Source organism: Halichoerus grypus, chromosome 6 (genome assembly GCF_964656455.1).
Source record: "Halichoerus grypus chromosome 6, mHalGry1.hap1.1, whole genome shotgun sequence".
Taxonomy (NCBI): Eukaryota; Metazoa; Chordata; class Mammalia; order Carnivora; family Phocidae; genus Halichoerus; species Halichoerus grypus.
In genome coordinates this window covers 178863642-178887101 of record NC_135717.1, presented here as the reverse complement: position 1 = coordinate 178887101, position 23460 = coordinate 178863642, and the positions used below count along the sequence as shown (strand labels likewise).

The following is a 23460-nucleotide window of genomic DNA, read 5'->3' as shown; positions in this document are numbered from 1 at the left end:
AGGGCGCGAAGCCGGGTCCGCGCCTGTGCGCGGGCGGTCGGCGGAGGGCTGAGAGGAGCGAGCCCCGAGGCTTCCGAGGGAGGTGCGGCAGCCCCCTAAGGGAGCAGGGAGGGGCGAGGCCAGAGAGGAAGCCCCGCCTCGCCCTGCACTTGGCCTCAGGCGGCGACAGACAGCTTCTGCGCACGCGCGTGGGGGGCAGGGGGCGGGGAGAAGAGCGGACCTCACTCTGCATGCGCATGCGCGTCGCCCTTGACGCATGCGCGCTGGTGTCGAGCGTGCCGATAGCGCAGAACCCTGGCGACCCCGACCGTGCATCGTGGTCGAGGCCGCGGCTGCGACTAGCTCGCAGAGAGCGGGGCTGTCCCCTAACTCACGATACTGACGCCGGGTCCCAGAGAGCCTGGGTCGTGCCCGGTGCGTGGCCCCCGCCGGTGTCCAGCTTTCTGAACTTTCCGTTGGGCAGACAGCTGCGCGTCCCGGAGGGCGCCCTGGAAGTGGGGGCTCCCAGAAGAGAGGAGCCCAGGAAGTATCCACAGGCCGCTTTCGCTTGCCAGGCACATCCCGTGCACAGCTTAGAGGGCGTATGTAAAGGAGGAAGCTGGCGTGGAGAGGCTGTGGGACGTGCCGAAGGTCATCGAGCCCCGAGCGCAAGCCACCGGACGTGGCGGAGACCAAACGTGTAGGAATCCCCGGGAGGGTCTTTTCAGCAGCTGAACAGGTGAGGGGGGAGTCCTAGGACTGCCACCGGGCACTTTCCAGGGGCTCCTGCCAGAAAGGCAGGGAGGACACGGAATTCAGTGTCGGAATCCCGGATGTGAAGAAGGTGGGCTTGTGCCAAGTCGAGACCTCGCTTCTCTCCCGGGATGAGAGCACCAGGAAAGCTCGACGTGGAAGGGGCGCCCTGTGGGCGGAATGGTGTGGGCGCACAGGGTTGCTGCTGAGCGCGGGGTGGGCAGGCTGCAGAAGGGCCGGAGGAGTCTATCCTTGGGGGGTGAGACTAAACTCACCCGCCTCCAAAAATGGTTTATTGCAAACAGATACACATGCTCAGGAACTCAGACAAGGCATGCACTTGGAATGCTTTCAGTCAGCTAAGATGGTGAGGTGCAGGAGTGCTTCCCAGGCCACACAGAGCTCCAGGTGCAGGACCGGGGGCCAGGGTGGGAGGACAGGCTAACGGGCATGGGCATTGGGGGGACACCTAAGCTGGAGCTGAGCTTCCATCGGTGAAGCACTTCTGTGCTCTGCAGAGCACTAAGGGAGCAGCTGCGGTGAGCCTGAGTATGGGCTTGGTCCTTTAGATGGTGTCAAGTCTCCCCAGAGCCACGGGGATTGACCCAGGAGGCTGAGGCCACTACAGGCCCCTGACACCTGTGCTCTCTTCCAGGAGCATTAGGCCCATGCTGCTGCTGGTTTGGACACCCAAGGCTTGGCACAGGCTCTTTCTTCTCAAGCCCCCAGCTCTCCTTTGGACCCCAGGAGGCGAGGCCCTACACATGAGGTACCGCCTCATGTCAAGGCAGGGCCCTGGAGAGGCGAGCAGGCAGAGCCAGCCCCAGGGCCCTGGGTTTCGGACCAGGCTATTGATCACTGCTTTGTTTGGGGCTGGGCTGGGCGGGGCCTGGCTGGCGGCAAGGGCTGAGAAGGAGCAGCGGAGGCAGCAACAGCGGACAGAGGCCCTGCGCCAGGCAGCCGTGGGCCAGGGTGACTTCAGCCTGCTGGACCACCGGGGACAGGCTCGCTGCAAAGCTGACTTCCGGGGTCAGTGGGTCCTGATGTACTTTGGCTTCACTCACTGCCCCGACATCTGCCCAGATGAGCTGGAGAAGCTGGTCCAGGTGGTCCAGAAGCTGGAGGCCGAGCCTGGCCTGCCCCCAGTGCAGCCTGTCTTCATTACTGTGGACCCCGCACGGGACACCGTCGCAGCCATGGCCCGCTACGTACAGGACTTCCACCCACGGTTGCTGGGCCTGACCGGTTCTGCTGAGCAGGTAGCCCAGGTGAGCCGCAGCTACCGCGTCTACTACAGCGCTGGCCCTAAGGATGAGGACCAGGATTACATTGTGGATCACTCCATCGCCATCTACCTGCTCAGCCCTGACGGCCTCTTCACAGACTACTACGGCCGGGCCAAATCAGCGCAGCAGATTGCAGACAGCGTGAGGCGCCACATGGCTGCCTTCCGCAGCGTCCTGCACTGAGTCAGGTCATTAAAGAGAGTGTGATGAAGCTGTGTGCCTGTCCTCTGTCCCAGCAGCCCCAGGAGGCCAAGGCAGGAAAGGGCTCAGGACCTGGTCACTTGCCGAGGGTGTAGGGCATAGGCAGCCCTTTCCCTGCACAGAGCAGGAGTTTAATTTTTTGAAGGGTTAGGTGGGATGGCAACACCATTTTATTGGGCTGGGCCAGCCAGGAAACAAGGGTAGAGTGAGCAAATGCATGCCCAGCACCCATGAGGGATGGACCTCCAGAGCCTACCCCTCAGCCTCAATGCTCCCCAAATCAGGGCTGGGCCATGGAGGGGGCAGCATAGGTCTGGAAGCGCTTGTGGGCCCGCTGGTGCGTGAGTAGTCTCAGGGACATGGTGTCCACGGCTGCCTCCAGCCCCGGCTGCTGGGTGATCTCCACCGTGTAGTCGTTGGCCTGTAGGGATGAAGTGTCAGCCGAGTCGGGGACCACTTCCCTCCCAGGCTCCCCAGGCCACTCACCAGCTGCAGGGACGCCAGCATGGAACGACACACCTCGAAGGCAGGCTGGCCAGCAACTAGCTCCGCAAAGGGACACCACTGGTTGAGCTGGCTGAACCTTGAGACTACCTGGTCCCCATAGGTATGGATGTCAAAGGGCACATGCTGTTCCTGCAAGGAGGAGGAGCAAGATTCTGGGGCAAAATCAAGGCAGGCAGCAGGGGAGTCCCTACTTCTCAGCCAGAGCTTGGCCCAACCCCTCACCTGCTCTTGGAGCAGGGGCTGGATAGTGTCCTCCCAGTCCCTGATGCGCTGGCTCAGCTCTGTCTCCTGGACGAACTTCTGAGAGGTGGCAATGAAGAGCTCCTAGGGGAGGACCAGGGAGCTGCCACCTTCTGTGCAGGGGCCCCTTGCCCAGCAGCCCACCTGCTCTAACTCAGACTTACCACATTCCTTCGGACCAGCTCCTCATAGCTCAGGGACACTGGCATGGCCTCTGCTTCTGGAAAAGGGGCAACTATGAGCTGCTGTGGCCATGGGCCACACCCTTTCCTCCCTCCCCTGTCCTCAGAGGCCCCTCGTGACCCCCTGGCCAGCAGCCCCCCTCAGACCTACCCAGTTCTGCAGCTTCCCCAGGCTTTGCCTCCTGAGGCTCTGCATACTCCTCAGGCTCTAGAAAGTCATCTGCTAGCAGACAGAGAAGACCCAACAGGAAGCAGGTTTGCTGGCAGCACATGCTGAACCCCCCACCCTGGCCCATCCCAGTAGGGTCCCACCTGCTGTCCCCAGATCCTCCAGGGAGTCCTCCAGCTGGTCCTCCACAGGCCACAGCCCTTCCTCAGGCCTTGGCAGCCACCGCTCGGCCATCTGCAGACAGCATCTATGAGGGGCACTGCTGTCCCCACTAGGGGCCATGTGGGGTCCAGACAGTGGCCAGTACTTACCTCCCGCCTCTGCAGCTTCCGGAGAGTCTCCAATTGCTCCTTCACGTGCTTCCAGTACAGGACCTCCATGTCTGCATACAAAGGCCTTGTGAGAGGGGCTCCCATGTCCTGCACGGGCACCCCCAGTCCACCTAGAGCCTTGGGCACCCCCCAGGTCAAGGGGAGGCAGACAGAATATGGCACAGCACCACTGTCCCTCAGGAGAGTGTACACACAACTCTGACCTCACCTGCAAAGGACGGGCCCTTTCGCCGGGGCCTCCTGCTGTCAGCGTGGTCAGCATCTTCAAGAGAATTTGGTCAGCAGGAACCAAGCCAGGTCCCTGAAGGCTGTGCCTGGACCCTCCTGCCCTGGCCCAGCCCCACCATCACTCACAGGCAGCCAGGTACCACTGGTGGAAGTCCTGCAGCTTGGTGGCACCCTTCCTCTTGCGCTTCTGTCCTGGAACCTCCTCCACGCAGGGGGGCACGGAGTAAGGCCTACCTGGGGGCAAACGACTATGTCTCTGAGCACAACTTCGGGCCCTGTGGCAGGTTATGGCACCCACACGCTCTAGGAGCAACTGCACAAGGGAGCACAGCCCCACCAGGCTCCTAACGGGTATAGAGCCCACCCTCATCAACCACCAGTGCTCCAGAGAACCCATCCACAGAAGCCCAAGTGAAGGTGACCCTCCACCCAATTACCTTTCTTGAAAGGCTTAGAGTCCAGGGAGTCAAAGGGGTCCAGGCTCTGCCAGGGGTCCGGAGTCTCCTGAGCAGAAAGCACAAGCAGACACTGTGGTGGGGGGAGCAGGGGATGCGCACCCTCCCTCAAAAGCCCAGACACTGAGTGCAGTGACGGCCAGAGGATCCAGGACCAAGGGTGACACACCAGGGAGGGAGATGCCCCAGAGCGGCAGAAGAGGTGATTTAATTTCTGGAGAAAGAAAATTCCTTGCTAAAGAAAGCCAGCACAAAGAGCCTCAGGCTAGGAGCCCAGGCGTCCAAGGCTCTGAAAGCTAGCAGGAGTGAGGGGTGGGCAGTGGGGCTCTGGCAGGGGGTCTAAGCCCACTGCCCCTCACCTTCATCAGGGGCGCTGGCTCCTCTCGCTCCCGTAGCACGCAGCGACTAGGCTGGGCAGCACTCTGCAAAGAAACAGCCCCAGGATCCCTCTCTCCTCTCCTGCCACCCAAGGCGCAGGCAGCCCAGGAGCTGTGCTCTGGGGTCAGACGTCAAGAACCCCGCAGGGACCCTCTGAGGGCAAACAAAAACTCTAGGAAAAATTTTAGGAGAACATACAAACTAGTAAACTAGTGGTCATGGGGTGCTTTTTTTTTTTCTTTAAAGTATATCAAATATAATAACAATATGATAAACATCACACATCTACCAATCAAAATTAACAAATGTTAATGTTTTTCCTATGTGCATCAGAGTTTAATAAAAAGATTTCTCAGCTCCAGGCTGAAACACAAAGCTGACCGCTGAGGGTGGAGGGAAGCAGCCAAAGCCTCCAAAGCCCCACCCCCTCCGGCCAGCCTGACCTCAGAAGAGTCAGCTTTGGAAACCAGCTGCCATCCTAGGTGGTAGCCATGAACACCACAGGGCTCAGACCCTTGAACCCCAGCTCCGTTCTGAGGAGCCGCAGCTGTTCTGCTCAGAAAGAGGAAAGACGTGATAGGCACTGCCCTAAAGGGCTGGGTGCAAAGCCAGGTCCAAGGCTGTCTGGAGGGTGCACCCACAGCCCTGGTGTGCAAGGACCAGAGGGAAGGAGCAGAGACCTACGGGCCTGGGGGCTAAGCCCACAGGACTGCCTATCCCATGTACGTGTGGGGAAGCTTGCCCGGCTGATAGCTCGAGCTTTGCAGGCCTCAGTCAGGGTCCCACCTGCTGCGGGCTCCTGGGTTCCTGGGGCTCCTGAGGGCCCTCGGGGGCTGTGGCTTCAGGGAGCTCTGCTGCCCCCTCTGCATCCTCATCCTCACCACCACCTCCAGGCATTGGGCCTTCTGGAGAGGCACCTGAGCAGGGGAGTAAGAGACCAGACAGCAGGTGGGAGGCTGCCCTTGACCAACACCCAGGAGAACCTTCAAGGCCCTTCCTTCACTCAGCCTCATTCATCAGACCCAGAGAAAGTAGCAGGGCATTTCACACTCTTCTCGTCATGCCACTCTGTTTTTTTGGCTCCGTTTCCTTTTTAGCAATTTTTCTCCTGAAATGCTGCCATCCGTGCTTGCCCAGAGAGGAGGAGTAGGTCCAAACCTCACAGGCCCAAGAATGGTCAGAGGGCAGTCATGAGACCAAGACCGCACAGCGGGCCAAGGTGGGGAGGGAGGTCGAGGCCTAGGCACAAAGAAGCCAGGCTTCCTTTCTCCCCACACCTCATCCCTGGGGTAGCTGAGCACAGCCCCGTGCAGAGCCCCATCCCCCCACCTCCACCCCCACCCTGCAAATCCACCACGTTCTCTCTTCTCACCTGGCTCCTGGGAGACGTTGACCACAGGGACAGGACTGCACACAGAGACTTCCATTGGCTGCTCCTCAGCCCTCTCAGGCTCTGGGAAAGATAGGAGATTGGACAGGGTCAGCCCTCCCCCTCCCCCAGGGGGCCCCTCCCAGGGGCTGGGCAGGGAGAGTCAAGATCTGGCACAGGACTCAGGCACCCTGGGTTGAGCCAGCTATGGGCAAAGAGGGAGCAAAGGGGAAGTGAAGACCCATCTTCAGTGCAGGTGCCCGGGGAAGGGCGTGCCAGGACTGGCAGGCACAGGGGACCCTTCCTTCCCAAGCTCCCCACATCCAAAGCCCTCACCCTTCTGGTTCCTTGGCATCAGTGTCTCCATGGGGGAGATGCCCACTGGCTCCAACATAAAGGCTCCTCTGGGGTGGGGGGTAGACGTATTCATCCTAAAATCCTTCCGGCTGGCCAGGACCTCCCCCTGACAGCTATGCGGGCAAAACACAGCCACTGCAGAGATCCTTCCCGAGCAGCCCTCTCCCCTTACCTGACTCCCCTCAGCCAGGCTCAGGCTGGTACCTGCACAGGGGGCTGACATTCTTCTCCATCTCATCAGGGGCCACAAGGGCCATGGGCAGGAGAGGGACGATGAGGACCTCCTGCATGGAGGCCAAGAGTGGGTGAGCCACAGGTCCCGCAGGCTCCAGGTGGGGAACCCATATGGCATGACAGCTTCCAACACCCCCTTCAGCTAAATGCAGCCCCTACAGACAGAGGGGCACTCACACGGGGGGGCAGGTCATTCCTCAGATCCACATTAGCACGGGAGTCAGGGAGGTCATCCAGCGACAGGAACTGTGGGGAGACAGAGCTCAGAAGCAGTGCCTGGCACACGCACAGTGGGCAGTGGCCACGCACCCAAGAAATCTCACCTGGTCCTCCACCTCCTGGGGAGCCGTGGAGCTGGTGTCCCCATTGGCCCCATTTTCCCGCACTGAGGAGAGCTGCTTGGCCCGCCTGAGAGAGAATCAATGCATGGATGTCTGGGAGGCTGCCAGGGCTTCCCCCAAGCTGCACACAGGGCAGACACACAGGCCTCCACCTCCTGGCTCAGACCAGTACTCACTTCTTGCCAGAGATGAAATCGAGAGCCTGGTAGACCAGCGAGTAGAGGTATTCCACCTGGTGACCAGAAGCAGGCCGTGAGGAGTGCAAAGAGAAGTCTACCCCAGATGCTATGTGGCCCTCCCCAGAGCCCTCGCTGTGTACACACACAGACAGACCCGAACATGCAAAAGCCCACTGTCCTCTCCAAAACTTCCAGCACACTTTCTGCCAATGTAGCTGCCAGAAAGACTTCTCCAGTCCAACTAGCATGTCTCATCAGTTGTGGTCCTCTCCTCTTCCTCTGTCCCCAGGCAGTCCTGCTTGCCTGCAGGCCCTGCACACCGGCCTGTGTGCGGCCCACTGGCCCATCTCCGTGCTGCTCCCGCCCAGCACCCACAGCTCGCTCCTCTCCCTCCCGCAGGTGTGGGCCACCAGTGCCCCACCTCCGGGACCCCACCGTTACGGTGAGGCTCGGGACTTCTGAGATGCCGACCAGCAGGGTGTGCACACGGGCCGCCTCTGGGCCATTCCTTCTGGAGTAACAGCGCCCAAGAGCACATGCAACTCTCTCTTCTTGGTCCTGCCTTTTTTTTTTTTCCACGCAACAGATGTTTATTGCACTTCTTTTATGTATGGGGCTTGGCACTAGACGCTGGACACAGTGGTGAGCACAACGAAATGGGCCCCGTTTAGCAGGATTAATAAACATTAACTTTTTTAAGCATCTGCCACATATACAGGACTGTGTTCATGCTTCATCCCATCTGGTCTGTCTGAAGTAGGTATCACTGCTGTTCCCATTTCATAGGAGAATAAACTGAGAGAAATAAAGTCGCCTGGATCAGGGGTAGGTCCAGGATTTGCACGCATGGATGCGTGAATCTCAGGCTGCATGACCTAATCCGCAACCACTAGCTACATGTGGCTTTACCAATTTAAATTTAAGTTAACGAAGTTAGTAAAACTCAAAATTTCTCTGTCACACTAGCCACATTTCAAGGGCTTGGCGGCCACATGTAACTAGTACTTACCATCTTTGATGGCCCAGATCACAGAACGTCTGCATCATTTCAGAGAGTCCTGCTGGACCCTGATGCCCCACAGCTTCCAGACTTTACTATTAACACGTCTTTGCACTTGCTTTACCACACACCCACGCATCTATCTGTCACCTCACGTCTCGTGCGAAGTTAATTGCAAGCATTCCTTCTTAGGACAAATGCAGAACATAGGAATCTGATTTAATGGGATTATCTGGGACAAAAACCAACAAGATCTTAAACCGTCTTCATAACTTCTGCTGCCCAGAGGTAAATCCACTGTGTCCTATGCAAGTTAAGCCTGAATGTAGATCACTCACCCTGCCCTAGTTGGAACCCCATTATACACTTCCAAAGGCTTACCTCCTGTGCACTTTTTCTTTCTCCCACCCACTAAACTGCGAATTCTGGATCAGCGCTGTCACCCACTTTTCCTTGCTCCTCCACTAGGGGATGGCTAAGCAAGGCTGGAGGAAACTCACACAAAGAGCAAGGTGCACGGAGTCTCCATCAGACTGCCCATGCTCTCAGTCAGTCTTGTTTGCGTTCCCCTCAGGAGTATTCCCAACTTTCACCAAATTTCACTCTCCAAATTTCCTACCCAGAAGCTGATTCTCAGCAACTGACTTTTATTCTCCGTTATGAAAATTGGGGTCCTAGGCGGAACTCTCCAAATGCCTGTGTCCAACTTCATTACATCAAAACTGACTTCTCGGGGCGCCTGGGTGGCTCAGTCGTTAAGCGTCTGCCTTCAGCTCAGGTCATGATCCCAGGGTCCTGGGATCGAGCCCCGCATCGGGCTCCCTGCTCCGCGGGAAGCCTGCTTCTCCCTCTCCCACTCCCCCTGCTTGTGTTCCCTCTCTCGCTGTGTCTCTCTCTGTCAAATAAATAAATAAAATCTTTAAAAAAAAAAAAAAAAACAACTGACTTCTCCCTCCAGACTCCTGAGATGAGGCCCAGCAACCCACGGCCCTGACCCACTCCTCAACTATTTCTACCGGGATCTTGTTTCATCTGCTGCCCCACCTGCCCTTTTACCCTTCAGCTCTGTGGTGTTCAATCCTGGCTGTCACTAAGGATGTTTTAAGAAATCCTGATACCTGCCCACTGCCCGGTTCTGATCTCACTAGGCCACGCAGGGGCTAGCTGGGCATGAGATGGATTATAGCTGGGTGGAGGACCACTGCTTTACTTACTGCCCATCCTTGTCCCCCTCCCTGTAACCTCTCCTACAAGGGGTCATGTGGTGCCTCCTTACCTCTCCCCACCCCACAGTCTCACCCTCCTCTCACTAAAACCCCTGGTGACCTTCTAATTACAGACCCACCAGATGCTTGAAAACCTTTCCTGTGTGGGTCAATTCACTAAATTCAACAATTTTGATCTTTTTTCTTCCCCTTTAAAAGTCTCTACATCTCTGACTTCTGAACATTTTTTATTTGCCTTTCTCTGACTTTTCCTTCTGGTGGGCACTTCCTAAATATTGGTTTTTCTCAAGATGTTCCCTTCATTCTGCTTTTCCTCTTACTCTACAACATGGTTTCTGGGCTTTGGGACTGCTGACATTTTAGACTGGATAATTCTTCGTTGCGTGGGGCTCTCCTGTACACTGCTGGATATTTAGCATTAGCAGCAGGCCCTGCAGTTATAAATCCAAGCTGGTTCTTCAGTTATAATTGTTCAATTATAAACCCAAGCTGTGTTACAAGGTGGTGAGGAAGAGGGGAGACGAGGCACTGGCGGGGCAGGGAACACACAGGGGTGAGCCTGACACCTGCCCCAGCAGGAGAGTGAACCTCAGTGCCATTAGACCAGCAGCCAGGCGATGCCCACCTTCTTACTGTAGACACAAGCAGACCCCTGGATCAACAGCGCTGCCTCAATGAAGTTCATTGTGGTTTTCCCCTCGTCAAAAGAAATGCAGATCTGGTCCAGCTGCAAGACACAACACCAGGGCATTGGGAAGCCAAAATCTGTGTACACTTCTCCACACAGAGCCCACCCAGCACCCAGCCTGCAGTGCCCACTCATCACAAGGCACCCCTCAAGCACTGACTCTGCTCGGGGCTCTGTGGTTGTCCTTTTTTTTTTTTAATCTTTGGAAGGTAGACGCAGTGTTCCGGAAAAGGAGGCCCCTTCAGTATATCAGCCACAATGGCTAGAGCTGCACAGCAGTGCCCTTCCAGAGGCGCTCCACTGAGCCCACCCAAGTCAAGGCCAACTGGGACAGAATCAGGCAGAAGACCCCTCACCCTGAGAGGAGGAAAGGGGAACCTCAGCAGTGCGGAGGACAGACACAAATCGCTGGGGTCTAAATCCTTTGAGCAGAAACTAAGGAAACACTTCCAAATGACTCCTCCTCCTTCCTCTGCAAGCCCTGACCCCCCAGGATTCCCCTGGGCCCCAGCTCCTATCACCTCTTAAGTGTCAGTGGCCCACAGACCATATGCCAACAATCCCCAAACCCATCTACGGCACTGTGCTCCCCTACGCTGCAGGACTGTGCTTAGAGCCTCCCCAAGACAGCTGAATGTCCCCAAGCTTTTTATCTCCAGACTTAACCCAGGGGGTCCCCACAACCTCACCCCTCTCCTGCACGCCTCTCAGCAAACAGCACTCTGAAGCCCCAACATGTTTTTTCAAGCTCTTTGCCTTTGCTTTCCACCTGCCCAGAATGCCCACTCCCAGCTGTCCTGATGTGAACGCTCCTGCAGTGTGGCCCACATGCCTGGGGCTTCTCACTGCCTTGTTAGGGCCAATTCCAGGCTCTACCTCAGGGCCTGAAGCTGGTGTCCAATAAATGTTTGATGAACAAACAAAATGCTGGCATCAGGGCTAAGCCTGAAAGACAAGACACTCCTCAGGCAGATGAAGGGTTAGGGTTAGGAAGAGCAACCACTTCCACAAAGGCAGTTAGCAGACCCGGGATTCAACTATTTAGGAAAATTAGTATTATGCAAACATGTCCAAAGCACAGGGTGTGCTGGGGAGCAAGGTTAGACACTAGGCACTATGGGGGCCCAAAGAAGGGGGAGTCTGGGGGGACACCACCAAGAGGCCAACTCTATTAATTCCTGAAGGACAGAGGAAGTTTTTCAGGTCAGTGGAGGAGCATGACAGTCCGAGAGAGTGCAGAGCATTCCAGAAGTGAAGGGCTTTCCCTGAAAGGACAGGATATGAAGGAGAGGGCAGCTGGGTCACCCAGGCCCTGAGCTGCAGAGGTGGCCCTTTCTTCTCAGCCTAGGCTGGCTCACCCACTCGTAGGACCTCACACTCCACCTGCCTTCGAACAACTCCTAAATGCATGCTCCAGGTTGGACCTCCCGTCTAAGCCTAAACCCATTATGTCCAACTGCCTTCTTCAAACACCATTTGGATGTCTTAACCAAAATTCATACTGGACAGGTCCACACTGAACCCTAGATATCCCCCCACCACCCGTCCACAAACCTGCAAGTCTTAGCTCCTTCCCCCATTCAGTCCATGCCATGTTCTCTGCCATTTCCATGCTGCATGCTAACCCGTCTGCTCCTCTCCACACTGACCACCATTCTTGCTCAGCCAGCCCCACCTCTTGCCTAGACCTTGGCACTAACTGGGTTCTTCCCGCCCTTCACTCCCCTCCAGGCTCCTCTTCACAAGCAGGTGCTTCTCTGAAGACACAAGGCAGATTACATCACTCCACTCAGAACCCTAATTGCTTTCTGCCACTCTTACAAAAAAAAACCCAAATCCTAAAGAGAGCCTCGCATGCTAACCAGCTTCCCTCTGCAGTTGTCCACCCGCCCCTACTCGCTGTATAGCGGTCACAAGGGACTCCCTCTCCAGGTCCCCGGTGGAGCCAAGCACTTCCCCACCTCAGAACATTGGAACATTCTTCAGCTCACTTGACTAGCCAACTCCTCTCACCCAAAGTTAGGTCCCCCAGGTAAACTCTTCTTGGAGCCCTCAACTTTTCTTCTGAATCTCTCGTCAGTTTGTTTTTACACAAAGACACAGTGAGGAGGGTGGCCTCTGCTCTGCCACTTATTAGCTAGGACTCTGAGCCCATCTCTTACCCTTTCTGTAGAACTAATACCTGTTCCAATAACTCTGCATGGTTACTTCCTTAGGATCCATCCTCCCACAAGGGGGAAGCAGGGACTACTGTTTCCTTGCCACTATTTTCTCAGGGTTTAACACGATTCTTGACTATGACAGACACTCAACAACAACGAACAAACTAACTGATGAAAGAGAATAGCAACATGATACGATGTGTTAAATTAAAAAAAAAAAACTTTCTGGTAGCTGCATGGAAAATGAAAAGGAAGATAAAGACAAAACCATAAGCAGGGAAATCAGGAATTCAAAGGATAGAGAAGGTCTGGAAGAGCAAGCAAAAGAAGCATGAAGGGAGGAGTGGCTTGCTGGCTCAGTCAGTAGAGCATGCAACTCTTCATTTCAGGGCTGTAAATTCAAGCCCCACTCTGGGCTTGGCTTTTTATTTTTTTAAAAAATAAGAAAATTTTAAAAATTCTTTGGATCGCCAGGGTGGCTCAGTTGGTTAAGCGTCAGCTCAGATCATAAACTCAGGGTCATAAGATCGAACCATTCGTCGGGCTCCACACTGAGTATGGAGTCTGCTTGAGATTCTTTCTCTCTCTCTCCCCCTCTGTCCCTCCTCCCTACAGGCTCTCTCTCAAAAAAAATTTTTTTTAATTAAAGGAAGGAAGGAAGGAAGCAAGCAAGCAAGCAGGAAGGGAGCTGACCAAGCTAGGAAGTAGATTTACCAGGCATCACCAAGCATCCTGCTCACTGTGGAAACCTGAACCCATAGTAGCCCCACCCAGCACAATTCTCCGAATTTTCTCAGCAGTCTACATGTCCAAGCAGAGGAGATCAACAGATCAAGTACTCATTCAACAAACACTTATTCTGTTCATACTATGTGCCAGGCATTCTATTATCCAAAGGAAACAGAGTATACACATGGTTCCTGCCCTAGCAGAATTTACATTCTAGAGTGGAAAGACCACAAACAAGTGAACAAGTTAAAGAATAGATAGTGATGAACATTCTAAAGCACGTAATTTACTATAGCAGAACTATTTTACACAGTGTGGTGAGCTGATGTTTAAACTGAGACATAAAGGATGAGGGGATTAGTTATAAAAAGAACTGGACAAAATATTCCCCAGTGGGGGCAGAAAATATAAAGACCCTCGGTCAAGAATGAGCTCCAGGGGCACCTGGCTGGCTCAGTCAGTAGAGCATACGACTCTTGATCTCAGGGTTCTGAATTCAAGCCCCAGGCTGGGTGTAGAGATTATTTTTAAAAAATAATAATAATAGTGGGCGCCTGGGTGGCTCAGTCGTTAAGCGTCTGCCTTCGGCTCAGGTCATGATCCCGGGGTCCTGGGATCGAGTCCCACATCGGGCTCCCTGCTCCGCGGGAAGCCTGCTTCTCCCTCTCCCACTCCCCCTGCTTGTGTTCCTGCTCTCACTATGTCTCTCTCTGTCAAATAAATAAATAAAATCTTTAAAAAAAAAATAAATAAATAATAATAATAATAGGAATAATAAAATAAATTTCCTTATCCAAAAAAAAAAAAAAAAGAATGAGTTCCAAAGTTGTAGGCTGATTGGCTCGAAAGAACAGGTGGAGAGGAGCCCAAGATGAGGCTAAAACAGTCAGCAAGGCCAGACTCAGAAAAGAAGGTTTGTACTCTATGCTGAGTGCAGCAGAAAGCCCCCGAGGGGTTTAAAACAGGGCACCACTGCAGCTGAATCACACTTGCTACTGGATAGAGCATGAATTGGATGGGGCAAAAAACAGCTTTAAGGAGCCTAGGAAGGAAGGTTTTACACGAATCTGAGGTAAAGAACAGATGAATTCAAGTGAAATTCTGGTGGTGTAACTGACAGAATTCATGGGTGAACTGGGTGTGAAGCATGGGGTTTCACTAAAGCAGCTCTTAGCTCTCTCTCACCTTTCACTGATCAGTAGTGCTATTTACCAAGATTAGGAAGACTGGGATTTAGGCAAGAGCTCCACTTTTTTTTCTTAAGATTTTATTTATTTATTTGAGAAAAAGCACGAGCAGGGGGAGGGAGGCAGAGGGAGAGGGAGAAGCAGACTCCCCACTGAGCAGGAGCCCAGTCCCGGGCTCAATCCCAGGACCCTGAGATCATGACCTGAGCCAAAGGTAGACGCTTAATGGACTGAGCCACCCAGGCGCCCCAAGAGCTCTGTTTTAATGTATTAAATCCGAGATGCTTGCACAGAACATCTAAGTAGAATGTCAAAAGTGACTAGCTGGACACAGAAAATAAATTCAGAGAAAAGATCTGGGATGGAGTTATAAATCTGAGAGTTATCCTCATACATATAATACTTAAAATCATGGAAATAAGTGAGACTGTTTAGGGGAGATACAGAAAAAGATGGCCCAGGAGCCCAGAGGAGCTCAACACACAGACTGGATAGCAGAGAAAAAGTAAGCAAATGACATGGGAAAAAAATCAGAGCAAGTAAACCTGTTCCAAAAAGAGGGGTGGTCAGCCCAACAAATGCTGCTGGGCTGAATAAGGTCACATTTCTAGCGTCACTGTTGATAAAGAATGGACGTCACTGTTGATAAAGATGAGAGCAGTCCAGATGGGCTGCGGAGTGAAAGCGAAGTGCACAAATGGAGCAAACAGCTCATTACAAAGCCTAGACACGGCTGTCAAGTATGAAGAAAGACTAAATGCTGACGAGGGGGAACAGGACAGTAGCCTGAAACTGGTTTGAAAATCCAAGGTAAAAAAATCCCTCTTCACCCGGGATCCAGCTCTCTCAAATACCCAAACATGCACACAAATTCTAGCCTATTGTGTTACACTAGAGAAAAGTGCTAGTCACCACCCACTAAATCCACTTCACGGCTCACGAACAGGTAGCGACCTGTGATGGCAACCCCAGGCTACTTTAATAAGAGATAATTTCAAGAAGCAGAGGTGGAACTGGGGGAAAAAAAAAAAGAAACGAGCCTGAGAACGAGTTCGGTCAGAACGCGGACAGACACAGACGAGGAGGCGGGGCGCCGCCGCCCAGCAGCCCCCGGCCCGCCGCCCCGCCTCGCGGCCCCGCCCGCCCGCCCCGCGCCACTCCCCCGGGGCCGCACTCACCTCCTCTAGATACTCGCCCAGCTGGGCCGCCACGTCCACCTCCCAGTTCTTAGTGAGGTCGCGGATGGGCTGCAGCAGGTGGGCGAAGCGCGCCTCCACGTCCTCCATGTCCGGGAGGGGCCGGGGCGGCCCGGGGACCGCAGGGCCGTCTTCGAGGGGAGCCAGCGTCCTCAGCCCGCCACTAGTTCTGGCGCCATTTTGCTGTTCCCGCCCAGGGAAAGGACGTAGCACGCGACGCCGCGCGCACATCTATGACGCACGCGGCCACAGCCGGCGAGGTCGCACCCCGGCGCCGCGCGCCGCGCTGGAGGCGGGGCGGGGGCGGGGCCGGGCGGGGCGGGGCGGGGCGGGGTTGGGCGTCCCAGCGAGCGCGTCTGCAGCCCGCCGCGTAGCGGACATGGCGGGCTCCGGGGTCCCGCGGCAGCTTTTCCTTCAGGGCGTGGCCGCCGTCTTCACGTTCGCCTTCGCGTCCCTCTACATGCAGATCCCGGGTGAGGGCGCCTAGGGTGGGACGCCCCCGAGCCCCGCCCTCTGTTCGCGCACGTCCCCGCGGACACTCCGCCGAGTGGGGGGCGGGGGGTGGATGGAGTGAGGACCAGGCCTCGGAGCCCGGAGTAGCGGCTTCGGTTCGCGTCCTGCGGGCGGCGGGGGCTTGGGGAGGAAGGGGGGCGTGCTGTGGCCCGTTTCCCGTAGGTTCCGGGGTCTGACCTGGGGCCGGGGGAGAATTCTGAGCGGGGTGGGCCCAGACCTGGCAGGGCAGGTGGGAGAAAAGACAATGAGTGGGAAGAGGGGGGACCTCAGTTCCGCTGGGTGGGAGGCCCTGACCTGGGGAGTCTGGCGGGCCTCCTGGGGTCTGGTCCGGAAGGGGCTGGGGATCAGCGGGTTCGCACCTGCTTGGCCAGAGTCTGCAGGTCCTGCAGTCCAGACCTCAGGAGGTGGGCCAGGCCCTGCCTGGTGGGGGGAGTCTAGCCTTGGAGGGCAGTGTCCAGGGCCCTGACGTGCCCTCCCACAGGCCTGTATGGTGCCGAGGGCATCCTGCCTGCACGGAGGACGCTGAGGCCACAGGGCAAGGGGCGCTGGCAGCAGCTGTGGGAGACCCCGACGCTGCTGTGGGAGGCTCCGCAACTGGGGCTGGACACCTCGCAGGGCCTGGAGCTGCTGAGTCTGCTGGGCGCCCTGCTGGCCCTGGGCGCGCTGCTTATGCGCAGACTGCGCAACCTCTTCGTCTACCTGCTGCTCTGGGCTGCCTACCTGTCGGCCTGCCAGGCAAGTGGGGGCTGCCTGCTCCCCCCCACAGCACTGAGACCCATGTCACCAGTTCAGTCCAGCCCCGTCCACCCTGCACCTCGCCCCTGTCTCTGCCTTGCCTGCCTCCGCAGACACACACCCCCTGCTCCCTGACAACCCTTCTCCCTGCAGGTGGGCCAGGTGTTTCTTTATTTCCAGTGGTGAGTGACTTCTGGGTGAGGGGTTGCGGGGCGAGGGGGGGGCCAGGGCGGAATATGTTTGCCTCTCCAGGGAGGACCCGCGGGGGGAACAGCCTTGATGGGGAGGGCCCTTTGTGCTCTTCCTTCTCCCCATAGGGATTCCCTGCTGCTGGAGACTGGCTTCCTGGCGGCGCTGGTGGCCCCTTTGAGGCAGCCCCCCCACCATAAGCAGGCCCCCCAGGGCAGGCTGGTAGGGGCCTCGCCCCACGAAGGCCTCCCCTTCTGGCTCGTGCGCTGGCTGCTGTTTCGCCTCATGTTTGCCTCGGGTGTGGTCAAGCTGACCAGCCGTTGCCCCGCATGGTGGGGGCTTACTGGTGAGGGTCCCATCCTGAATGTGGGGCAGTGTTGGGGGTTCTGCCTCATGCTGACCACCCACTTACCATCTGCAGCCCTCACCTACCACTATGAAACACAGTGCCTGCCCACACCTGCCTCCTGGTTCGCCCACCACCTGCCGGTCTGGCTGCAGAAACTCTCCGTGGTGGCCACGTTCCTCATCGAGATCGCAGTGCCCCCTCTGTTCTTCGCCCCTGTTCGCCGCCTGCGCTTAGCAGCTTTCTACTCCCAGGTGGGTAGGGGTCTCAGCCATCAGGAAGATAGGACGTGGCATTTTCAGCGCTGACCAGTGAGTCCCATTGGGATGGAGGGGCTGCTGCAGGCAGTCAGGAAGTCCTCATGAGCGGAGGCATGAGTTGACTCAGGATGTGAAGGCAAGCCTGTGGGGCAGGGCTGTGGCCTCATTGGAAGATGTCAGTCAGGTTAGCTGAGGCAGGTGGGGAAGGGCTGCACAAGACATGCCGAGCTTCAGTTTGCTCCAAGTGATAGGGAGCTATGGAAGGTGGGAGCAGGGGCAGAGAACAGTTGGAGTGGGAGCATAACAGGCCAGGGGGTGATGAGGAGGGGATGGGATGCCTGTAGGAGAGACCCAGGCATGGGGTTCGGAGGGGCTTGGAAGAAGGCTTGGAAGGGCCAGGAAGGGGGTGGACCTCAGGAGCTCTCAGTGCAGACTCTCCTCTAGGTTTTGTTGCAAGTCCTGATTATCATCACTGGCAACTATAACTTCTTCAACCTGCTCACCCTGGTGCTCACCACCGCTCTTCTGGATGATGGGCACCTGACTGCTGAGCCTGGCAACAGCCGCTGCAAAAAGAGACCCACTTGTGAGTGTCAGCTTGTCTCAGATAGCCAAGCATGGTCAGCCCAACGGCCCACCAGCAAGTTTCCTTCCCTCCAGCACCCCCCACGTGACCCCTGCTCCAGTTCCGCCCCAGCCGACCTGTGACTCTCTGGTTCGGCAGCCTGGCCCGGGGCACTGCTGTCTCTGCTGTCTCTGCTGCTGGAATTTACCGTCTATGGGCTGCTGGCCTACGGCACCGTGCACTGCTTCGGCCTGGAAGTTGACTGGGAGCAGCATGCTGTCCACTCCAGAACCAGTGAGTGCCAGCTGGGGGGCCAGAGGACAGAGGCTGGACCACCCCTCCTCACACCCCTGTTTTTCTGCAGCCTTTACCTTCCACCAGTTTACCCAGTGGCTGAAGATGGTGACCCTGCCCACCATGTGGCTGGGGGTTGCCTCCCTCACCTGGGAACTGCTGAACGCCCTCTGGAGGTATGTGGTCCAAGGGGGTGGGGTAGAGCTGTGCGGGGCAGGCCTGACAGCACTTGGGTCCCCCGCCCCCCAGGTGGACCCAGGTGCGAGGGTGGCTGAGGAAGCTCTGCACTGCAGTCCAGCTGTTCGTCTTTGGCACTGCCACGGTGGCCTTGTTTGTGATCAGCCTGGTGGGTAGCCCTTGGGGAGGAGGGGGGGGCTGGAGGGACAGCACTGAGCTTCTGCCCCCCTGTCTCCAGGTGCCATACTCCTATATCGAGCCCTCGAGCCACGGGCATCTCTGGACCGGGGCGCACCGCCTGTTTGGTGCCGTAGAGCACCTGCAGCTGGCTAACTCCTACGGCCTCTTCCGCCGGATGACCGGTCTGGGCGGGCGGCCCGAAGTGGTGCTGGAGGGCAGCTATGATGGGCACCACTGGACGGTAGACGTTCCCGCGGGCCGCGCAGGGAAGGGGGGAGGGGTCACTCCGGTCCAGCGGGTAGTGCTCACGTGCTCTGCCGGGCAGGAGATCGAGTTCATGTACAAGCCCGGGAATGTGAGTCGGCCGCCCCCTGTCGTGGTGCCCCACCAGCCCCGCCTCGATTGGCAGATGTGGTTCGCAGCCCTGGGCCCACACTCTCACAGCCCCTGGTTCACAAGCCTGGTCCTGCGCCTGCTGCAGGGCAAGGACCCTGGTGAGGCCCGGTGGGGAGTTGGAGGGGGGTGGCTCGTGGGAAAGTGGGAGGGTCTGGGGGAACGCGGTGTGTGGGCAGGGGAGGCTGGGGCTGAGGGGCACTGGCTGTGCTGAGCCCCGCTCCCTTGCAGTGATCCGCCTCATCCAGAACGACGCGGCTAGGTACCCTTTCCACAGGCAGCCGCCCACCTACGTGCGGGCCCAGCGCTACAAGTACTGGTTCTCACGTCCTGGGGAACAGAGGTAAGGCCAGGGAGCCAGGTGGGGTGCTGGGGTCTGGGCTCGGGCGCCCCCTGAACCCTCTGCCCTGTTCTCACATCCTGGGGAGTGGAGGTAAGGCCAGGGTGCCGGGTGGGGTGCTGGGGCCTGGGCTCAGGCGCCCCCTGAACCCCCTGCCCTGTTCTCACATCTTGGGGAGCGGAGGTAAGGACAGGGAGCCAGGTGGGGTGCTGGGGTCTGGGCTCGGGCGCCCCCTGAACCCCCTGCCCTGTTCTCACATCCTGGGGAGCGGAGGTAAGGCCAGGGTGCCGGGTGGGGTGCTGGGGTCTGGGCTCGGGCGCCCCCTGAACCCCTGCCCTGTTCTCACATCCTGGGGAGCGGAGGTAAGGCCAGGGAGCCGGGTGGGGTGCTGGGGCCTGGGCTCGGGCACCCCCTGAACCCCCTGCCCTGTTCCAGCCAGTGGTGGCGACGCCAGTGGGTGGAAGAATTCTTCCCGCCAGTGTCCTTGGGGGACCCAACGCTGGACATGCTGCTCAGACAGTTTGGCCTCCAGGTGGGAAGACGTTAGGGAGGGGGAGGTGGCAGGGGTGACCCTCCCCCACAGGGGTGGTCCCCGTGGACCTCCCTCAATCCTACACCCACAGGACAAGAGCCCGCCCCGAGCACGCAGCTCTGGCAACACCCTGGCCCAGGCCCTCCGCTGGATACGGAAACAGCTGTCTCCCCTGGAGGCTTCCGCCTTGCTCTGGGGGCTCCTCGCCACAGTAGGGGCCATTAGGGTCATGCAGGCCCTGCTGGGGCCCCAGCCCCCCCACTCCTCTCCTCTGGCCAAGGAGAAGCACAAGCCAGCCCCCAAGAAGGACTCTGGAGCTGCCAGCAAACAGCCCGCCCCAGCCCCTGACAACTGCAGCAGCTCCCAGAGTCCCCGGAGGAAAAAGTAGCTGCGTTGTCAGCCCCGTGTCCAGAGAGGGTCAGGTGCCCACACATCTCTGGCCTCTGAGGCAGGACACAATCCAGCCAGCGTGCCTTAGCCGACTGCCATGACAGATGCAGGTTGGGGTGCTGTCCTCTCGGGCAGGCTTTGGCCATCCTGCTGCTTGGAGCGCACACTCACCCCAAGACACACGCCAACCATGTCCCTCCCCAGCGTACCCCCTGGCCTTGATCCACAAGGCAGGCATATGACCCAGCTCAGGGTCTTTCCCAGGACATTGTAACCAGGGCTGTGGGAAGCCCTCTCCCTCTGTAAGGAGCCCAAGTCTGATGCCCCAACCCCCGCCCCTGCACAAGACGGGGTGAGGCGGACCTGCTGAGGAAGCGAGGGAGGGGGAGGCAAGATCCTGGGATCCAGGAACCAATAAAGGCGCCTCTGTGCTTGATCTCGTGTCTGATGTCTCCTCCTTCCCACTTCGCAGGCCTGAGGACAGTGGGCCTTCCCTGCCTTTGGCGGGGGACGCAGTGCAGATGCTGTCCCGCTGATAGGTGACCTGGCTTCTGGGATGCCTTCATTCTCCCCTCCTCAACCTCCCCCCTATAAAACACGTAAGGGCGTGGTCCAGCACAGCCTGGCCGACCTGTCAGCACCACACATCAAGTCTGTGAGGTGGCCAGCAGTAGAATGTGGGGCCTAGAATCACCTGAGGGCCTGAGAATTCACCAGAACCTGGCCCCTTCCTTTCCTGCTCCTGCTTCCTCGTCTCAGGAAACGACTGAAGGGCCAGGGCACTGGACCTCCCTTGGGTAGGCTGGGTACCACATGAGTGTGCTACGGGGTGTGGGTGGGGAGAGGAAGGAGGAGGCCCTGGGGCGAGGGTGGAGGAGGGAGAACCTATCTGATCACCCAGGAGTGGCAGCGGGTGTTGAGGGCACAACTCCGGTTTCTGTTGGGGTTCTGTGGTCAGTTGGGAGGTCCCTGCCCTCTGCGAGAATTCGTACCGCCTCCCCAGCCCCAACTCTGTCCTCAGCCCCCACCTCTCATGCTCTGATCCCACGGACCCCCAGTCTACCCCAGTGTGCTCGGCTCCTCCCCCGACGTCATTGAACCCCCTCCTTGACCGATTCAAACAGAACTCCGAGCTCAGTCTGTGTGCACACACAGCCACACCTGGCTTACACGGACCTGTGACCTGAGCTTTCGGCTGCCTTCGGGTGTGTTCTCACACGTGGATTCAACCACCTGTAAGTTGACTTTTGGTTTAAGACAGCTGTGTATTTAGGGGTGCCTGGGTGGCTCAGTCGTTAAGCGTCTGCCTTCGGCTCAGGTCATGATCCCGGGGTCCTGGGATCGAGCCCCGCGTCGGGTTCCCTGCTCAGCGGGAAGCCTGCTTCTCCCTCTCCCACTCCCCCTGCTTGTGTTCCCTCTCTCGCTGTGTCTCTCTCTCTCAAATAAATAAATCTTTAAAAAATAATAATAAATAAATAAAATCTTTTTTTTTAATGCATAATTCAGGGACACCTGGGTGGCTCAGTTGGTTGGGCCTCTGCCTTCAGCTCAGGTTATGATCCCAGGATCCTGGGATCGAGTCCTGCATCAGGCTCCCTGCTCAGCAGAGAGCCTGCTTCTCCTTCTGCCTCTCCGCCTGCTTGTGCCCTCTCTCTGTCTCTCTGTCAAATAAATAAATGAAATATTTTTTTTAAAAGACTATAAAAAGTGCATAATTCGGTGGCTGTCAGTGGATTCACAAAGTTGTGCATTCATCACTTTAGTCAATTTTAAGATTTTTTCATCCCCTCAAGAATCCTCGTTCCCGGGGCACCTGGGTGGCTTAGTGGTTAAGTGTCTGCCTTCGGCTCAGGTCATGATCCCAGGGTCCTGGGATGGAGCCCCGAGTTGGGCTCCCTGCTCCGCGGGAAGCCTGCTTCTCCCTCTCCCGCTCCCCCTGCTTCTCCCTCTCCCGCTCCCCCTGCTTGTGTTCCCTCTCTCGTTTTTTTCTCTCTCTACCAAATAAATAAATAAAAACCTTTAAAAAAAAAAAAAAAGAATCCTCGTTCCCCTTGGCTGCCATATTCCAACTCCTCCCCCCATGCCCTGTACAACCGCTCATCTACTGTCTCTCTCAGGACACTTCGTATGAGTAGAATCATACAATTTGTGCCCTTTTGTGTCTGGCTCCTGTCACTCAGCATCATGTTTTCGAGATTCATTCAGAGTCTCACTCCTTTTTATGGCTGAATATCATTCCATCGTATGTTTATACCACATTTTGATTATTCATTTATCCACCGGTGCATGCTTGGGTTGTTCCCACCTTTTTCTGGCTGTTGGGAATAACGTAAGTGAACATTGACGTAAAGTATCTGTTTGAGTCCCTGCTTTCAATTATTTCGGGCCCACACATAGGAGTGGACGGGCAGGATCTGGCAGCTCTACGGTGAACTTTCCGAGGAACCAGCAAACTGTTTGCTTTTACATTTCCTCCCTCCAGGCATGTACCAGGGTCCAAATTTATCCACATCCTCACTAACACTTGTTATTTCCCCTTTATTGATTTATTTATTGGGTAATAATCACCCTAATGGGTATGAAATGGTATCTCATGATGGTTTTGGTTTTGCATTTGCCTAAAGACTAATGATGTTGAGCATCTTCCTGTGCTTTTTGGCCATTTGTATATCTTTGAAGAAATGTCTATTCAGGTCCTTTGCCTATTTTTTAATCGGTTATTTGTTTTTTGTTATTGAGTTGTAGTTTTTTAATATATTTTGGATACTTATCTCTCATCAGATATATGGTTTGCAAATATTTTCCCATCTGTGGATTGCCTATTCACTCTCTTTATAGTGTTCTTTGGTCCCCAAAGTTTTTAATTTTTATGAAGTCCAATTTACCTATTTTTCCTTTAATTGCTCGTACTTTTGGTGTCATAGCCAAGAAATCATTGCCAAATCCAAGGTCATAAAGATTTCCCCCTACGTTTCTTCTAAGAATTTTATAGTTTCAGCTCTTACATTTAGGTCTTTGATCCACATGGAGTTAATTTTTTCATGGTGTGAGGTAGGGGTCCACCTTCATTCTTCTGCATGTGGACGTCCAGTTTCCTCAGCCTCTGTTTGTTGAAAACACAGTGCTTTCCCCCATTGAACGGTCTTAGCAACCTTGCCAAAAATGAAC

At 56.4% G+C, this 23460-nt stretch overlaps 3 protein-coding genes across 9 annotated transcripts; 2 read left to right on the top strand and 1 right to left on the bottom strand.

Moving 5' to 3' along the window:
- Positions 1-979: 979 nt before the first annotated feature.
- On the bottom strand, positions 980-15599 carry NCAPH2 (non-SMC condensin II complex subunit H2). Of its 7 annotated transcripts, XM_036093556.2 has the most exons (21): positions 15361-15598; positions 10042-10143; positions 7188-7243; positions 6994-7078; positions 6848-6916; positions 6641-6720; positions 6416-6549; positions 6083-6163; positions 5497-5627; positions 4692-4754; positions 4315-4381; positions 4004-4111; positions 3858-3911; positions 3629-3699; positions 3461-3551; positions 3300-3371; positions 3131-3186; positions 2949-3050; positions 2706-2855; positions 2476-2640; positions 980-2037 (listed from the first exon to the last, which is right to left on the bottom strand). In XM_036093556.2, the coding sequence occupies exons 1-20, from the start codon at positions 15466-15468 to the stop codon at positions 2500-2502; spliced, it is 1821 nt and encodes a 606-aa protein (XP_035949449.2). In that variant the 5' UTR covers positions 15469-15598; the 3' UTR covers positions 980-2037; positions 2476-2499. The 7 variants fall into 7 exon arrangements, 6 of the variants coding, with proteins under 6 accessions (XP_035949449.2, XP_035949448.2, XP_077932944.1 ...); XM_036093555.2 differs by lacking the exon at positions 980-2037 and having other exon boundaries at positions 2372-2640; XM_078076818.1 differs by lacking the exon at positions 980-2037 and having other exon boundaries at positions 2372-2640; positions 3131-3183.
- Positions 1401-2229, top strand: SCO2 (synthesis of cytochrome C oxidase 2). The gene has a single exon (XM_036093559.2). The coding sequence runs from the start codon at positions 1401-1403 to the stop codon at positions 2199-2201; it is 801 nt and encodes a 266-aa protein (XP_035949452.1). The 3' UTR covers positions 2202-2229.
- Positions 15600-15711: 112 nt separating the features above from the next.
- LMF2 (lipase maturation factor 2) lies at positions 15712-20728 on the top strand. The gene is made up of 14 exons (XM_036093551.2): positions 15712-15851; positions 16373-16626; positions 16780-16808; positions 16944-17161; positions 17237-17415; positions 17866-18007; positions 18146-18280; positions 18351-18456; positions 18530-18626; positions 18696-18878; positions 18963-19131; positions 19262-19373; positions 19806-19902; positions 19994-20728. The coding sequence occupies exons 1-14, from the start codon at positions 15758-15760 to the stop codon at positions 20288-20290; spliced, it is 2112 nt and encodes a 703-aa protein (XP_035949444.2). The 5' UTR covers positions 15712-15757; the 3' UTR covers positions 20291-20728.
- Positions 20729-23460: the final 2732 nt, after the last annotated feature.

Excerpts from the sequence above, each read along its gene's own strand:
- NCAPH2 (XM_036093556.2), bottom strand. The coding sequence starts at position 15,468 with ATGGAGGACGTGGAGGCGCGCTTCGCCCACCTGCTGCAGCCCATCCGC. Across the intron at positions 10,144-15,360 it reads TGGGCGAGTATCTAGAGGAG|CTGGACCAGATCTGCATTTC; the intron begins GTGAGTGCGGCC and ends TGTGTCTTGCAG. Across the intron at positions 4,755-5,496 it reads AACCCAGGAGCCCGCAGCAG|AGTGCTGCCCAGCCTAGTCG; the intron begins GTGGGACCCTGA and ends GTTTCTTTGCAG.
- LMF2 (XM_036093551.2), top strand. The coding sequence starts at position 15,758 with ATGGCGGGCTCCGGGGTCCCGCGGCAGCTTTTCCTTCAGGGCGTGGCC. Across the intron at positions 16,809-16,943 it reads GTGTTTCTTTATTTCCAGTG|GGATTCCCTGCTGCTGGAGA; the intron begins GTGAGTGACTTC and ends TTCTCCCCATAG. Across the intron at positions 17,416-17,865 it reads TAGCAGCTTTCTACTCCCAG|GTTTTGTTGCAAGTCCTGAT; the intron begins GTGGGTAGGGGT and ends ACTCTCCTCTAG.
- SCO2 (XM_036093559.2), top strand. The coding sequence starts at position 1,401 with ATGCTGCTGCTGGTTTGGACACCCAAGGCTTGGCACAGGCTCTTTCTT.